Source organism: Falco naumanni, chromosome 1 (assembly GCF_017639655.2).
Source record: "Falco naumanni isolate bFalNau1 chromosome 1, bFalNau1.pat, whole genome shotgun sequence".
NCBI classification, from domain to species: domain Eukaryota; kingdom Metazoa; phylum Chordata; class Aves; order Falconiformes; family Falconidae; genus Falco; species Falco naumanni.
The window spans coordinates 76,588,076-76,605,898 of NC_054054.1; the positions used below are offsets into that span (position 1 = coordinate 76,588,076).

The following is a 17,823-nucleotide window of genomic DNA, read 5'->3' on the forward strand; positions in this document are numbered from 1 at the left end:
AGCTGATGCCAAAAGCAGGGATTCCCAAAAGAGGAAGTGGGGTAAAAAAAATAGTAGTGATCTTGGCTAGAGAGATCCTGAAGGTGGAGGAGGATCTCAAAGATCAGAGATGCATGGAGACAAAGGCCAGGGGATGCCTAGGGACCTTGGTCTCAGACACCTCAGACCAGTATCCGCAAGCCTGCTGCACAGCACAGTTTTCTTGCCCGCCACCCCAGACCAGCAGTGACCTTCCTAGTCAGAAGAGAAACTGAGACCTAGTGAACATTAATGCTGGAAGTGAGGGAAAGGCAAAGCGAGCGTGTGAAATGATCAAGCAGGGTAAAATCTTCAGTCTTGCTGGTTCTTAAATTAACCCCAGCACCCACGTCTGCTGTGCGATGTTGTTTACTCCGTATCTCCCATGATACCAGCACAAGTTTACTGCCTACACCCATTTTATGACTAGCTGAGACCTGACATACAACTTACAAGATGATCCATGCTCCCACTGCTTTGCCCCTTACGTGACATGTATTCTACAGCTAATCCTAAACACAGATATTCTATGCTACAGTGCTGTGGCAAGCAAGATGAGGGCTGAGAGAAACACCACAAGAACCCCAGGGACATTCCTTCCTGCCTCGGTTTATCCTGCAATATTACTGTGAGGCAATATAAAATCTAGCACTGCAAAGCTCTGCAGATGGAGGCAGACCCACAAGGACATCTGAAGCATGGCAGGCATTAGGACAGGCTCTGAGGATTGTAAAAACAACAGCTAGAAAAAGCTATGCATTATAAGCAACCACAGAGCAAAATAACCAGAAGCTGCAAAACTCCTGCAAATGCAGGGAATTACCGGTGACAAGGGAGCACGCCCTTCCCCCTTCAGTACCTGCCATGACTGCCTGGCTGCTCCCAAGTGTTTGAAGAATGAGCTGAAGCTCTCTGACTGCTGCAGCTGCTTCTTCCCCACAGCACATATCAGGCTCCATGACAACCTCCATGAGGCCCACTCCTATCAGGGAGAAAGACAGGAGATTTTCAACAATAGCTTTTGATCTTGGCATATTAGAGTGCAACGGGCTAAACACATGAAAGCACTTGGGCTTTTTTTGGAAAAAAAAACCAAACCAAAAAAACCAAAACAAACCCCCCCCCCCCCAAAACCTCAATCTATGTATTATTTAGTAACTGTCACTATGGGCCTAGCTGCAGACTGCTATAAAAACTTTTCCTCCTATTTTTTTAAAGGAACAGACAAACCGCAGACAATTCCCCACCCTTTGATGACATGCAGATCAGAAGGACACACTCCTCTTCTGCCTTTCTCTAGGAGAACTCCCATTTAAAGCCAAGCCAATTCTAAGTTCAAATTTATTTATCTTAAAACAAATTTTGGGACAGAGCTGTAAACACATGTAGTCTAGTTTTTAGCTTCAAGATCACGCTTTCAAAGAATATGAGCAGCCACAGCCCTTAACTCCAATGGACACCGGAGCACTTGCCCCAGTTGGGCTAGGCCAGCCAGGTTGCTGCCCCTGTTGGGTGCTAATTTGGTTCATTCCTTCTAGAATTTCAAAGTTTAAAGACAAAAATCTGTTGGTTGGGTTGTTTTTTTTTGAAGCTAATAATTAAAAGCAATGTCTGACTAATGCACTGACAAATTCCAACAGCTGCTCCTTCTATACACAAACTTGATTCACTAGGTCTGTGACTTTTTTTTTTTTAACAACACACTCAGTGGCAAGAGCTTAAATAGCTGAGAGGCTGTATGCGACTGACATACAGTTCTGAGCAAACTGAAGCCAACAGATTTCTAACTTGCTGCTGCCAATTGCCATCAACAAACAGCCATGGGAAAGGTCCACTGGCCATTGAAAAACTCAAGTATTCCCCTGCTTCAAGCGTAATGGTAACTTTGATGAATATTTGTTTTCAAGGAAAGAGACATCAAACTGCTTTTATTTTTCACCTGTTCCCTGTCATCCATTTCCCATTAAAGACTCATCTCACACAGAAAGGAGGAGAAAAATGGGAAAACAATCCAAGCCTACCAGCCCTATTCAAGTCAACGAGAGTCTGACTCCTTGTGTCATCATGAAGACTCTTTCCACTGTCTTGCTCCAACTGAATTTGTTTAATCCTCACAGTTTTGGTCACCATCTGGCTCATTTTGTTGCCTGTACAGAGACTGTATGACAGACTTCCATTCACTGCAATAGGAACTCTTTGTTGAGTGATTTGATAGCCAGCCTGTCAACAAAATTAGCTTTACAGTCAAATAAAACATTAACTTTACAGAAAGCAGGGGCACGGGTAAGTGCAAATATTATAGACTAAGAACAAAACTGAAAATGCAACAACTTCCATAATGACCTATTAGAGAACAGAACACATGCACATGTAAATTCAGAAGCTCTTTTTGCTTAGCTGGAAAGGAAGCAAATTAGAAGATGGGTCTAGAATTCCATGGAACTGTGAGAAGCTGGTGGTCTGGGAAAAATAGGGGCACTCCTCAATACAGGCAAGTATAAGATCCTATATGCAGAAATAATCAAGACGCAGCTGCACAACCACTTGCTAAGGATGACATACATTTCAGTAACACCACCTTGAGGCAGGAAATGGGACCAGGAGAGGTTCTTCCATACCTGTGGTTCCATGATCATGTCAAATCTTGTCTGAAGCCAGTCATCGTACCTCCATCCTCAAGCTGGGGCTATCACTCATCCTTCCATTAAGCTGAATATCCCTCTCTGCCTGTTCAGAACTTTACTCATTAGAGGGGAGGAGAGGGAGAGGGAATGGGGGAGGAGGTGGAAATCAAGAAAATGAGGAAGCTCAATTTCATTAACGTAGCAATTTAAAAGATAGGCACAACAACCTCATGTAAGGCACACAGCTGATAAATGCCACCTCATGCCTGGGACTCCACTCAAAGGTGAAACTGCTAGCCAGAAAACAGGCTGTCAGTGACAAGGTATTGGAATAACTGCAATGATGTAAAAACGCAGAAGGGGATCAGTCACGCTGTTGAAGTAGGTTGCCCATCTCTTCCTCTTTCCTGCCCTGTGCATGCGCCCAGTAGTGAGAATTAAAAAAAAAAAAAAAACAAAAAAACAACCCTGCCAGATTGTAATGAATTGGGAGGAGCATTTGCATATTTTGCAGGGAGGGCAAGCTTACTCTAAAATGTAGAGATGGTGACAGTGCACTGGAATGGAAAACAATGGTCTGGCCCTGGGAACAGCTCCATTTATATATGCAGTGAAGTGCATGACCTTCTAGCCATAATCACTATAAGAAAAATAAAATAACTGACTCTATGCAGCCTATGCTAATCACACAGCTATTCCCATCTCCTAAAACTTCCCATTAAAATGATTATTTTAAAAGCCTGAAATAGTAAGTGACAATAAATAACAAGAATCCCATTTCCTATCCAAAGTCCCATTTTCAAGAGTAACAATAATCCCATTGTCAAACAACCCTAAGAGCTGGATTTATTTTATCTGTTCTGTACAGCTCATTAGCCTAAACTCTGCATCTTATTACAGGGTTCCTGACCAGACTGTTTCACTATGAGATGCAGTTTACTGTCAATGCTTAAACTGCAAAGGTCAGTCGGCAGAAAGCCAGAGTTACATGTTTCAAGCTAATAAAATGGGTCAGCATTTCCTTGACCAATTTCCATGCTTATCTGACCAGAGGATCCTCTAACTCATGCCTGCAGACAACAGCAGCCCACCTGGTGCTGTATGTACCTTCTTCCACCTGTCTTCTCCTCTATAAACACTCGTCTGTGGTTTCTTTCCTACAACATTCTTCCATACAGCTTTGATGCAGCAGACTGATAGCAGCAGACATCACAAGAATATGAGAGATTGTTTTCAGTTTAACAGCGGAAGCAGCAGAGGTAGCTTGCAAACAAGTCTCTAATATTTTTGGTGTTTCTTTATGATGTGTCATGGAACACTGAAAGTCATGTTTATTTTCTGTTATTTTACTTTGTTCTCTTCAGGTCTGGAAATGGGTTTTAAGATAGTTTTACAAGTAGAGGAAAAAAAAAGTATTGGCAATTCAAACTGGTAAGTTTTGTGTTTCACATTCCCAGTAGTTTACTACAGAGCCTCCAACAAAAGGGCCTCTTAATGGCTCAGAAATACTATCGAATTTATCCCCAGAAACGAAATCACTAATTACATCAACTTCACAGAAAAGCCGTAAGTTCCCAGCCTAGAAGAAAACAGAATAGAAATCTCTCTCTCCTGAGGATCCAGGCCTCCAGCGGACAATTATAATTCCATTCTCTTTCTAAGGTGGGAAGCAATTTTATTTGAATATGTTTTGTGTAACTTCAAAATATTTCCAATGCCTGAACAAAAGAGGGGGAGAGAAAGTAGTCTGATTTACAATACAGCACCTCTACACAATTAATAAGGGACCTGTGAAATCTCTGACTCTGCTTCTCCGGATGTCCAGGACACCTCACCTAAAGAGAGGGTAAGCTAACATGCCTCATCTTCCACAGATAAAACAGATTTTTTTCTTTTAACAGTTATCAGATCCTCACCTCAAAATCAGAGAAGTAAAACTAGTGTCTTCCCTTTGACAGGTTAGCGTTAAACTAAACATTCAGTACAAATAAGCTGACAGAAAAAAAATGTTTTAAATTAGAAAGGTTTAATTTCATTAAAAATGAATTAAAGGCTCAAACACTGCTGTATCCAGTTGCAATGATGGAAGTCAGGTTCTTCAATTATTTCAGTATTTCTACACCCATATCAAGTGCAGCAAAATGCATTTGACTTCCAGTGACACCTTCTACCCAACATGAAAGCTACCAACAAACCACACTGCAAAGACTCAGTTTATAATTTTTTTTTAAACTTATTGCAATTACTGACTGATAAAGTTTTAATGGGAAATTAAATATTTTTAGGTCCCTAAGGACTCAGGAAAAAGACACTATCATGTTTATACCACTAGAACCTGTGTTTGTTATGCATTCACTTTAAATGAAGCACTATTATCAGACTGCTTTTACCCTAACAATTAGTACTCAACACCAGGAACAGAGAACTTAAGGGGCAAAGCAGCTCCAGCTCCCAATTCAATTACATTAAGCTACTGGAATCATGCAGCTAAGCAAGGAGTCAGCAATCATATTCAATCAGTGAGCACCAGGTTACAGCTGTCTATTCATCACAGTACAGCACTGCATCCTGTTGGGGTTAGCAGAACACTGAAAACAGAAAAAGCATCTCCTCTCTTATCCCTTATTGCCATCCGTACTCCAACTTGTCCGTTCCTAGAGTCGTAAAGACACCAGCTATAGCACATACTTACAGGCAGATCTGCATAGAAATAGTGTTTTCTGTCAAACAAGGACTTCTTGTTTATGCTGCAGTTGAGTGCCAGGCCTGTCATCACTGCTGCTTCTACACATCTCCTGTTGAGAACCTAAGGAAACATGGCACATGTCTTTGCTCAGATACTCAGTATGTAACAAACGTCTCCCACACGTTGCCTTACATGGAGCATATATTCAATTTTGCTTGCCTTCGGCCACCATTAGATCTCTTTCCTTGTGTGGGTAGTTCTTATTCATCATTAAAGTCATCATAGCTACAAATCTGCAAAGCTTTAAGATGAAAAAACAAGCCATTCAGTTGTTTTGTCACGCCACATAAGGAGATGTGCACTGTTCTGGCTTGCTACTTTTGCAAACATTCCAGTACTTCTGAATCTTCGAGGGTGCAAGAGACAAATCACAGCAAATGGTAATTGACTTGTAACCAGCTGTCAACTCATACTGGGAACTGGAAGCACAGGGGATTTGCATTAGGAACTGCAATGCCATTTTAGTAAAACACTTCAGAACACCTGTAACCACAGAACCAGTGAATTCATTAGTATCTACACATAGATTTCAATGCTTTGCTTAACCAGGATGAAATTCAGCATATTTATATGCTTTGCTAAAACAGCACCAAAGAGAGATCAATTTATCCTATGGCTACAAGTATACATGCATTTCCAGTACCCAGGTAACTCATGGGATTAAGGTTCTTGGAGAATGCCATGTGATCTGAAGACCCAGCAAGGCCTTCATGAAGGAACAGAAGAGTGAAATGCAGTTTCTCACCATGCACCTATCACTCCACACCCTTCTATCTCCTCAGCAGGGTCAGGATCCAGAGGAGAAAGAAAATTCCACTCGAAAAAGTACTAACAAGCAATGCTTCAAAGTTAGGGTTTTTTTCAAATGTGCTCTCATTAATTTAATAGTTGGTTTAACTAACATCAAATGGATAAAACTGAAAAGAAAAAAAAAGACTGAATTTGTCTTAGCACAACTCTGACATGCTCACACTTGCAATATTTTGAAACAGGAAGAGAATTTTACCCATCTTATTCTGCACTGTACAGCTGCCAAGAAGTCAATTTCCAGCAAGACCATTAAAGGGGCACATTATGTAAAAGATTCATCTGCATTGACCAGAACATAAAAGGCTTAAATAATGTTTTCTTCAATGTTTCTGACAGTATTTCTCTAGCCTGATTTCTGAAAACAGAATGAACTGCTGCACATTCTGCATTGTTCTGCATCTTCAGCTGGAAAAGGAATCTCTTTGCTTTACTCATCTAATATTTCAAAAATAAAAATAATAAGAAAAAATAGGAGAAACTCTTCATGTAACAGAAACTTAAAAATTGGTTATACAGACAAGAAATTAAATATTTAAGACATTTAACAAGGGAACTTTCAATATCTTTAGTGTAGCTATATATGGCTAACTAGAACACATCATCTGTTTGGGCATACTTATTAAAAAATTTAAAAGATACATAAAGCAAATTTTAAACAAGAGAAAAGGAACAACAATTTCCCTTTGAAATACTGATCTGCAGCAAAATGAGCACAATTAGATCTGACTAATCTAAATCAGAATTGGTAACTATGAAATATTTATTTATTTTAGTATCATAGCTGCAGTTCATTATGTAGTACATGCTCCTGCTTTCAACAATTAAATGCTTCCAGACAGTACAAGATACAATTTTTTCTACTGTTTAATGAAGCCTGAAACAGTGCTAGTCATATTGTTCAATGTTGAAAATATAAAATTTCAAAATACACAGGCAGAATTCGCTCCTACTAAAGCCTTATGGCACAATCCTGTTCTTTACAGATTTACAAATCTAAGCTTTACAAATTAAGGAGGACCACGCCAGTCAGCCTTTAACAACTGGTTACCAGAAACCCATTAAGGCTCCATAAGGACTGGTAGACTCAGTGTCTTGCTACATTTCCTGATGGTGCTGGGGTTGCAACTGATTTTAACTGGAAATGTGACAAAACCCAACTCCTGAGTCACAGTCAGTTAGAGCCTCATAACATATTCTTCAAACACAGGTGGAATTTAGCTAATGGTTACACAACTACTGCCTTTGAGCACTGGCTCTTCAGTTTTTGCTTCCAACAAGGCAGAGCATATCTTACTCATCACCCTAAGGGATAACATTGTTTTGAGGTGAAGGAAGTAATTACCACATAATAAAAGTGAGAACCTTTTGCACTACTACTGATGAACCATTTTGGTGGCTCTGGGGAAAATCTGGCATAAACATGGACATATTGATTACTTTCTATGTAGCATTACTAAGCATTTAAATGACTGGAATATATATGTGTCCCCAGTATACCGGGTCATACTAGCCAAAACATTGTATATGCACCATTTCTCAATTCAACAGTACCACTTCCTGTGCTACCTCTTCATCAAACTCTGTGGTGATAAAAGTCATTGCAAAGCAGGTCTTTCCCACTATGGCATACTGAGATGTCTGCCACACTGATCTGCTTCCTGGGTCCTGTTTGACTCTTAAAAACCCCCCACAAACCCCAAACAAATGCCCCCCCTGCCACCCTTGTCGTCCCCTGTCCCCCCCCAATGACACTTGCTGAAAAACCAAAATTTTCCTGTTTAATATTGCTCCATTTCTGAAGTGACTACTACCACCCATTCCAGTGATCAAAGCTGTGCACATAAAGCAGACCTGTTTAAGCAAACAGCTAGCCTTCCTTCAAACAAGCCTAGCTTTTCAAATAATTTGCAGCGATAAACATCAATTCAGTATGTGAAACTTCCCATACTAATGACCTAGAAGAAGTTCTCCAAGCTTGTTGATGCAGTAAGCTGTTACTATGTTGACAGCTTTGGCTAGCACCAAAGATTTGTATTACTGGCTTGAACTGACAAAATACCAGTCTGGTATGTTAGCAAAGTGCTGGCCTTGAAAGCAAGCTATGTAGCTTCTGCAGTAGCTATGGACAAAACACAATGGCGTATAAAGCCTTCTTAAATTTCTGGCCTTCTAAAATGGAAGCAGCTCTCCTAGGTATTCAAAGAAAATCCTAGAGAGCTATCACAAAAGGAAATGTTAATTGTTTGTATTGGAAACTCATGAAAAACCTTAACAATGCCACCACAACACCAGCACCATTTTCCTTGTAGCCTGCTACACTATCCTGCTAGAGCACCATGGTAACTGCGTGTTAGAGGAATGAAAGAACAATCCAACCAAGATCTCCCTTTTTCCGATACTCATCTATTCTTTACATCTAGTTCACAAGTGGAAAGACTCCTTTCAGAAATTTATGATCTTTATTTGCAAGGTCAGTTTAGTCAAGACCTTCGTTTCAAATGCAAGACTATTCAATAGCTATTCAAAACTAACACAGTATCTTCAACGGCACAAATTCCCACCAAAAGCAATTTTTAAACAGCTTTTTCTTTAACAGCAGGTTTACTCCTTATATTAATACATTAAAGAAAGCTGGCCCCCTTTTAGGTGAAGAGATACGTTTCTATATTTAGTAAATGATCATTTTTACATTTTAAAGAGAGTATGTAGGCTTGTTTTGCTAATGAGTATTATATAGGATAATTGGGGCAGAGGGGGAGAAGAAACATCTAGATATCTCTCCTGGAAAAAGTTGGTTTTTTTTAAAAGGTAGCAAAAATAAAAACAGAAATCTTTGCCTTAACAGTGGCACCCAAGAAACCCAAGTTATGGAACAAAGTATTCCTAGTACTCAAAACAGTAAAATCAAAATAATCCCCTGGAAATTTTAGAAGTTTTTCATTCTAGGTCACACATTTTAGCAAAGTAGAATTCACATTAACTGGCTGTCTTAAGACCTTCATTCCTACTTCTAATCATGAAGAAATCAGCATTAATCAGATTAACTACAGGACTGTTTATTTAAGAAACATTTAATTTTAGCTGCTTTTCATCGAAAATAACAGCTGGAAGAAGGTAGTAGTGCAATGTACTTAACCAGCTCTCTGTAGACCAGGCAGTAATTTTTAGAAACCTCAACAGATATATCTAATCATATTTCCCATTTCCTATCACTGATTCTTATTTGCTTCCACTAATGGATATATTCAGTCTTCCTATTGAAGCCATATAAAAGTATCAACTTGCTCCAATATATGGTTCTTTAAAGTGCAGTAAGTTAAACTTCAAAATAAACTACTCATATCCTCTTAGTCCAAATATAATTGAGACTATTCAGTCTGACACTGCAGATGAGTACTTCAATGCAGCATTCTTCCTTGGCATCCTCCCACACACACAGAAGGGCGTAACTGCCTTATAACTCTGCATGTACAGAATATACATTACAATAAATGAAGAGCTAACCATTTCCCAAATGACCCATTTATTTCAACAGGTGTACAATCAGACCCCTCTAAGCATACAGTAAAATATTTACAAAATAAGCCAATCTAAGTCTTGTCATTTGTTTGGTCTGCAAACAGCCCATATGTTCCAAAAACAGAGGTCTTTAACTGCAGGGGAAATGTAAATAGCTGGCCAGCTTCAGTTTAGGGTCTTTTGCATTTCAGTCCAGCATCTACTTCACAGTATATTACCTGCCCTCATAGGACCATTATGTTCTTATTCTTAAGGAAAGGGGCAACAGAGTAGGGGAGGAAGCACCAGACATTTTAAAATTCGTTCTCAGATTAATAGAAAGAGATTTCAGCTTAAGAAAAGAGAACAACGTGGCAACTGAGAAGATGAAGCAGCTAAGGAATTGGGGGTGGGTGGGGGTGGTCTAAATATACCTTAATATATTTTATAACTTTGTGTTTCTGCAGTCTGGTACCAAAGATATATGCAGCTATACAAAACTTATTATTATTCCTAACGTCTGGTGGCAAAGTTGGCTTTGCGATGATGCAGCACACACTCATTCAAGTCATATCTTAAAACCAGGCAATTCTGACATTTTAAGAAGTACCCAGCTGCCAAACACGTTACTTTATGTGTGCTCAAAGAGTAAGAGGGCAACTCTCTTTGAAGCAGAAGAGCTAGTCCAAGAGCTCATACCAGAAGGCTCAGAACTGAAGGAAGCACATTCCAGTGTCAGTGATGACTAGAAAAATTCAGCAGCAATACAGAGAAATGCTGATCCCTGAAGCAAGAACAACTGGAAGGTATCACCAGATACAAAGCCACATAAATACTGACTGACCTCTGGGGTTTTCAGCTCTTTAAGAATGAGCGTTGCTAAAAAAAAATAACAAAATCTACAGAAGGAAAAATCCATTCAGACCACCACGTGGGCAAAGTGCTTAATGGAATAAAGCCATTTTCTGGGGTGGCAGGGAAGCAGCTGATCCAGTGCCATTGCCTCAAACCAGTTATCTTTGTGTCTCAGATCCCAGCAGCAGCAGCTAAAACAAAATAAACTTCTACCACGCAGAACTGGTTCCAAGCAGGAGAACCCACAGGGAAGACACAACAATGCAATAGCGATACAATGGTTCATGATACCTATAATCAAACACTGTGTTTCTACGGTGTTCCTATCAAGAAGTCCAGTATCTCTCTTAACATCCATGCCCTCCCTGTTGATGGCAGTCTTCTGCATCTGCCACATGTCTTTTTTTGACCTGTCATAAGGATGCTCCCTCTCTTATGCCAATGAAAATTTGAAATTTTAATCATTGCTGATGGTATCTGATTCAGGACAAGTTAAATACAGAAAGATCCACTGAAAACACTTCACTGCTTCTGGAGGTAGGGGACTGAGCAACGGCTAAAACCTAAGTTAAAGAATGGGATCAAATCCAAAGTCAATCAGAGCTCTGAGGTGGATCTTCTCAGACCTTTTTTCCTATACTGAGTCCCATGAAAAAAAGCTAAAAAAAGGCATTTAAACATACATAACATTTGCAGCCTTTAATATAACCTAGATTGTTTAACTTGTTAAATAGAGAAAATCATAACACTTAGGGCAGAATAAGTTTATAAACCAACTCCTGCCCCATTTATCCTTGCAGACAGTCCTTTGCTTGCAGGCCTGGTAAGGACCTGTCCTGTGGTTTTCTGAGTTGTAACAAATTTTGACCTTTGATATATATTGACTGTCATTTTCTATAATCTCTAAGTCTTGCCTATCTGCCCTCTGCTCCTTCTCACAATCTTTGTGTGTCTTAGAATGCATGCTAAACACACACTAAAAACTCCCATTCCTTTGCTGACTCCCTCATTCCTTCTTCCTCCATTTGCCATCTCCTAAAACATGCTTATTTGCCCCCCAGAGAGGTAACCATCTCTCTGTCCAGGCTGACCCAGATCCCTTAAGAGAGCATTAGCATACAAATTGAGAATACACCAGAAGTGGTCTATCACACACAGAGACAAGGATATACTAATTCAGGGAAACAATAGGTGACATAATGCAACAAGTCTTGCAAAAATCTATTAAGAAAGCAAACTAAAATTCTTTGTTTTTAACAAAGTTGTTCTGGAACAGCAGAACCAACAAAGACTAATTTCCTATAAATAATTGCCCTAGTTTGTTTTACCTAAAGAGTGACCTCAACACTCTCTCCTTCATGGTTCCCCCACCTTCTCCCATTTCATCAAACAGCCGAAACTGAGTATAAAGTGCCACAAATCTGAATAGCAGCAGCCCAAATAAAGCTGAGATTAGCGGGCAGAAGGGACTCAACTGCTAATTTCTTCTTCATGTGCTTGCTAATATATTCATATGAACCTCTACAACTTTTTTTCAGGCAAAACTGGCTGGACTTTGCAGCGAAATTGCAAAACTAGCAGTTCTGTACAGAAAACAATGATTGCAGTGGCATAATTTGCACATGTAACTAATAAACACCAGTTGCAGAGGCTTACATAATCCTCTCAAAATCAAATACATAGTCATAATATATTTAAGGTGGCAAGGTGGCTGATAATCAGAGAGAACTCAAAGAAAAAAAAAGTCATTTTACTCCAGGAAGCAATTCCAGCCTAATTGCACCAAGATAAGTTTCAAACAAAATACATAAACCTGACAGTTACGCAACATTACACACAAGACAGCTAACCATGAAGAGCACAAAGACCCTGTCTACGATTACCTGTCATTACTGTTGGGCAATGTTTCCCAAGTACCTTTCAATGAAAAATCTCTTTAAAGAAAAATTGTTAAGAACAGAGAAGCAAGATGTCAGTTTGCAAAGTTAAAATGCTAAGAAACTGGTAGAACCATCTTTGTCACAGAAACATCTGCATAACAGAGCACTGCTTTCATACACACATATACAATATAATACCTTGGATTTCCTCAAAGGGAGTCACCTGGAACCAGACTGTTTCTCTACATACTGACAGAGAATTAAAACAAACACTTACGGATGCCAGAGCATATATAGTGACTGATAACAGAAGTAACAGAAATTTGTCCCAAAAAATCCCCTCATGGTTTGAACCTAAAATACATTCCCAGCCCACTAAGAAAAACTACTGCAAAAAGCTAATGGGCATTTCAGCAGCAATTTCAGTCTAGCTGTCATGCAATGCTTGTTCTGTCCAAAAGTATCAAAGATGGCACAGTAACTGTAGTAACAGAACTGTGTGCAAGCAAGGAAACAACATACTGCAAACTTCTGCTCCCCACTAAGAGCAGAACAGTATCTGTTTAAAGCAAAAAGTAAAGCAATTAAAAAAAAAAACCAAAAAAACCAACACAAAAGGAGATAAGAGAAAATACACAGATAACATCACTGATGCACTGAAGGATCTACTGAAATAGGTGATAGCAAGATGTTTTATGAACTCAATGCCATTCTAATTGGAAGCTTACATCAGCCAGAGGGACCTGTTAAGGACAAACCCGAAAGCCAACAAGAACAACCAACAGAAAGAGAGCTCAATAGTTACTGAGGTACTAAGGAGACAAAGCCCTACAGGAGTTGTTAGCCTTGACAAAGAGATTAGAAAACTGAAAATGCATGTCAGAACCTCTCACAGCAAAAAGCAAGAGGAAACCTTACAGGGGACTCCTTCAAGGAGAAGAGCAACAAATGCCACCAAATACTTCAAAGAACAAAAGCAGGGGTGTCTCCAGAAAAATGGCATTTACAGTTAAGTATGAAATGCAGTTGAGCTAAGCAACACTCAGTAACTGAGGAAGTAAAACACTTCTCAGACCCCAGTGAAGGAGACTAGTCCTGCAGGTAACCCTGGGGCTGTGAATGATCCTATGGAGGAGGAAGAAATAGAATGAGGAATAACCTGCACCACAACCCAGCTCTGAAAGTTTCCTGAAGCAGGCCTTCCTCATCTTTCAAAAACCTCTCCTGACCAGTACAACAGTGTTGAACTGATTAATAGCTTGAAATTATGTAGGCTTTAACCCACCATGCACTCAGAAATCTAAGGGTCTATGAACTGCAAAGGAAGCCAATCTCAGGCAGCAATGGTTTGAAAGCCTATTACACTCCTCTAGTTTTTTTCTAAATCACATGGGATTTTCTTTCCAGAGCCTTACTGGGACTGCAAATCCAGCAAGCCGGGACTCTGTGAGCAACCAAAGACTGTTAACCACTCCTGAGACAACGCATGTCACAAACCCAAACGTTGTCAGGAAGGAAAGGATTGCAACAAAAAGGCATCATCAGTTTCTATGACCATATCTTCTTTTTTTCCCAAAGTACAATTCCTACAATTTTACTGAAATAAGTAACAAGCAATTGCTTGTTGTGAACCCAGATGTAAGTAATTGGTTTAAAACAAGCATAAACTCACATTTTCCTTCACGCACTGCCACTAATTTATTTTTAGAGGAGAGCTCATGGATACAGCAACCTAGGCATCATGTGGTTTCAAAGAAAAGAAGAAAATTTATATAATGAAAGCTAAACCAACATGCATACAAAGATCAGAAGATTGTCCAGTTCCCCAAGAAAGGTGTGTGTGCAATTAAAAATGTAGTTATCAAAAGTCAAGCTAAGAAGCAGGTTTTTTTCAAAGCAAAGTAGTACAAGAAGGGAGTAAATTCATATGCATGCTAGCAGGAATGTCAAAACAAAACTGAAATCACAAGTTGGTAAAGCAGCTGTTGCAATCACCAGATTTAACAGGCATAGGATATCAAAAAAAATTTAGTTCCAAGCTGTAAAGTATAAATTCTGGTCTCAAATGCTGTTTCTGTTCCAATATGTATAGCTGACAGAGCCACCAAAACCTTATACAAACCTCCCAGTGCCCTTGAAAGCAAATGCATCAGGTAAATTCTGTATATTAATAACATTTAAAATTCATCATAAAATCTGATAATCTATCACCCAAGACATGTGGAAAAACACTGGGTACCTGCCACTGCGAAGGATGGATGCAGTGTCAACAGAGGCAGAGGAATTAAAGCACCCTCTAGGTCCCCAAACTGAATCGCGTCCCTGGGCAGCCATCTCAATTGCACACCACCGCAACAGCAGTGGGGAAGGCAACAGCACGATGCACACGCTCTCTGCTACTGCACAGTGTTGCAGTGACATTTGTCAGCTTTGGAGAAGCCAGCGTTTGTAGTTTCAGTTGCCAGCAGTACAATACCAGAAGGAACAAGGGCTAATAGCCATTCTAGCCTCTGTCTTCTTCCATGAAAAGGCGTATCGGATTGCCCGACTGTCATTATACAAGTGAGAGAAGATACAGTAGGACCCAAATGCTTCCTTCTACACTATTTACAGATGGAAAACTAAAGAAGTTTAAAACAAGAGGATATGAAGATCTCAGTACAGGATAGCAGCAATGAGTGAGCTGTCAAGCCCTCAAGGATGTCCAGTGGAACAGGAAAAAATCATATATTCAGATAAAATCATGCGTTTCATATGATATTCTACAGCAATGTTCAACACAGATCCTACTCTGTTTCTTCTGAGGTCAGACGGTATTTACCCTTTCTTTATTAGAAACAGAGTTTCATCATTACCAAGTGTTTCTGAAAACACTTCTCTTAAAAAAAGAAAACAGATGCTGTTCACACTGTGAAGAGAATGAAATTCAAATACATGAGAAGGTATCAAAAAATCTCATAACACTTAAGACTACAGGGCTAACACTCGTTCAAATTTAACTAATTTGAACCTTGGTTATGTAAATCCTAGATTATTTCTTTGTACACTTGCCTACAAAGAAACAGGATCAGGCTTTCACTTCAGTCATGCAGGAGACAAATATAAAACGTGCATCTTTTGGTATGACTAGCAACAAAGACTAAGCACAGACAAAAAGATTTCAGCCTTTAGCTACTAGATCTACCCTCTTATTTCTGTGGCTGAGCTATAATTAACCTTTAGCAAGCCACCTCAATCATGAGAATAGATAATCATTGATTCTCTTTCTGTGGGCCACTCTTACCTTTATAAAGATTCTCAGAATTTTCAAAGAGGATAGATCAGACTGGGAATGCAAACTTTATGGATCCTTAGAAAAATTTCAGATCAATCTGCAGATATGATGTAATATATGCCACCACATGTAGCATACTACTTCCTTTATAACAGGTCCTCTAGAGACACCAAGCTAAGACCATTACCCAGTCCATTCACCAGGTAAAAAACCCAGGCCCCTGCACATTTCATTACATGAAATGTAATTTATGTAGTCATATGTAGTCCCAAAGCAAGGAGAGAGGACAGCCTTAGACTAATTTGATTAAGATGTTATCTGGCCCAGTGGTGAAGGGCTACCTCACCACAGGGCACAAAAGGTGTGCAGAGTAGCATGGGATCTGCCATGCTGTCTCACTACTTCTAAATCTACATTTTTAATCAAAGCTTTGCCACATCATTTTTCCTGTCTCATGACAAAGAGGAGCGTACCTGCATAGCTGTTCTTGCTCGTACCTGTCTCTCAGAGGCACATATGAGAGCAGCATAGAGAAATGGCCACGACACTAACACTGCGACTGTCCCCCTAAGGCCTACTTGCAGCAGAAGCATAAAATAAGCTGTTACAGTACAGAAAGAAAACGTGAAGAGGAAAGATGGAAGAAGGCTAAATACATTATTCTACTGTTCCTTCTGTACAGACCACAGCAAAGGCTCACGCCCACACTCACTAATGACCCAGAAAAGGTCCCTTTATCACCATTCTTTCTGAGCCCATTGTGAAGCAGCAAATTCTAGCATGGTTGTCTATCACAACCACCTCACAGCCCCTGAGTAAATTTAAATCCCAGTGATACTGAAAACTATCCCTGTATTTTTCAGTGTATAACAACAGTTATTCGCTGCTACAGAGAGCACAATTTTATTAAACTTTGCTCCCTTTTTTTTGTTTTGTTTCTCAAAACAGAATCAAAAAGAAAGGCCAAATACTCACCTTCTAAAGAGACCTATTAGGCAATAATCTTACCATTTGTTAAAACATGGGGTTTTTTACAAATACTTGCAAATTTTCAAAAACTACCTTCTGTCTTTCAAAATCCACCAAAATCCAATTCTACTTTAGATACTACTGCCATGTACAAATACATATATTTATTTAAAGGAAAAAAGCCCAACTGTTTGATTCCAGAATAAACATCGGTCTCTTTTAACAATAACTCCTGTGCAGCAAGTACAACAGGAAAATAAAGATATGACTATTGACTGGATTTTGTATCACATTCTAACATGCAAGAACATGTATTTTGTAACATTTGCTTTCAACTCTATTTTCACTAGTACTACAGTGAGAAAAATCTTTCTTCTCTTTCTATAGGTAAAAGCAGCTGGTAGAAGCTAACATAGTATCACTACTTTTAAATTAACCCAACCATCCTCCATTTTGCTTCTCAGGTGCAATTCTATTCTCTGCCAAAGCCTACATGTACTGAGGTTTTCTCACAAAGGCCATACCAAGCCTCATTTGTAAAGCACTTCAACAGAGGAAAAAGCCAAAAACCCCCACCCCAGACAAATAGTAACATACATAAAAATTAAACTCTTCTTAAATAACTCATTTTTGTTTATTCAAGAACAGTTTTTCTCCTTGACTGAAGATAAGCATTGCACAATTTATGAGGATTTCTGTACATTAACAGAATGTTAATTGGAAGGGCTAAAACCTCACCCTGCCCCCAAATGAAAGAAACTCCAGAAACTCATTTCCCACGTTTAAGTTTTCTGTAAGATTCCCATTCTCTCTGGAAAGTTTTCAAAATTTCCATACAGTTATATCTGAATCTCAGCCATGAATTGCCACTGAGACCAGGCTGAAGTTCCAATCTTATCAGCATCTAAACTTCACCTCCTCAGGTTTCAATACCTTTGCAAATACAGAATGAATATATCAACTCACTTCTCTTTTCAAGGATCACACGGCATATATCAAGACCCTAGAAATCCAGCCATACATTAGTTCTCAATTTCAGAATATTGTTTAAGGCTGTATTATAGTAATCAAAATAAATTAAAAAAAATATATCTGCAACTGGAATTCAAACCTCCAGTCTAATAAATATACTCAGTGAAACACTTTTGC

The 17,823-nt window shown here is 39.2% G+C and overlaps 1 protein-coding gene across 2 annotated transcripts in view; it reads right to left on the reverse strand.

Annotated features, from left to right (window-relative positions):
* GATB (glutamyl-tRNA amidotransferase subunit B) overlaps positions 1–17,823 on the reverse strand; it is a 43,057-nt gene that overhangs the window by 22,092 nt on the left and 3,142 nt on the right. For both annotated transcript variants that reach the window (XM_040600183.1, XM_040600176.1), the window contains exons 3-5: positions 5,335–5,448; positions 2,040–2,238; positions 878–1,000 (exon numbers count right to left, since the gene is read on the reverse strand). In XM_040600183.1, coding sequence (XP_040456117.1) covers positions 878–1,000; positions 2,040–2,238; positions 5,335–5,448 — 436 coding nt within the window. The remainder of the gene's footprint in view (positions 1–877; positions 1,001–2,039; positions 2,239–5,334; positions 5,449–17,823) is intronic.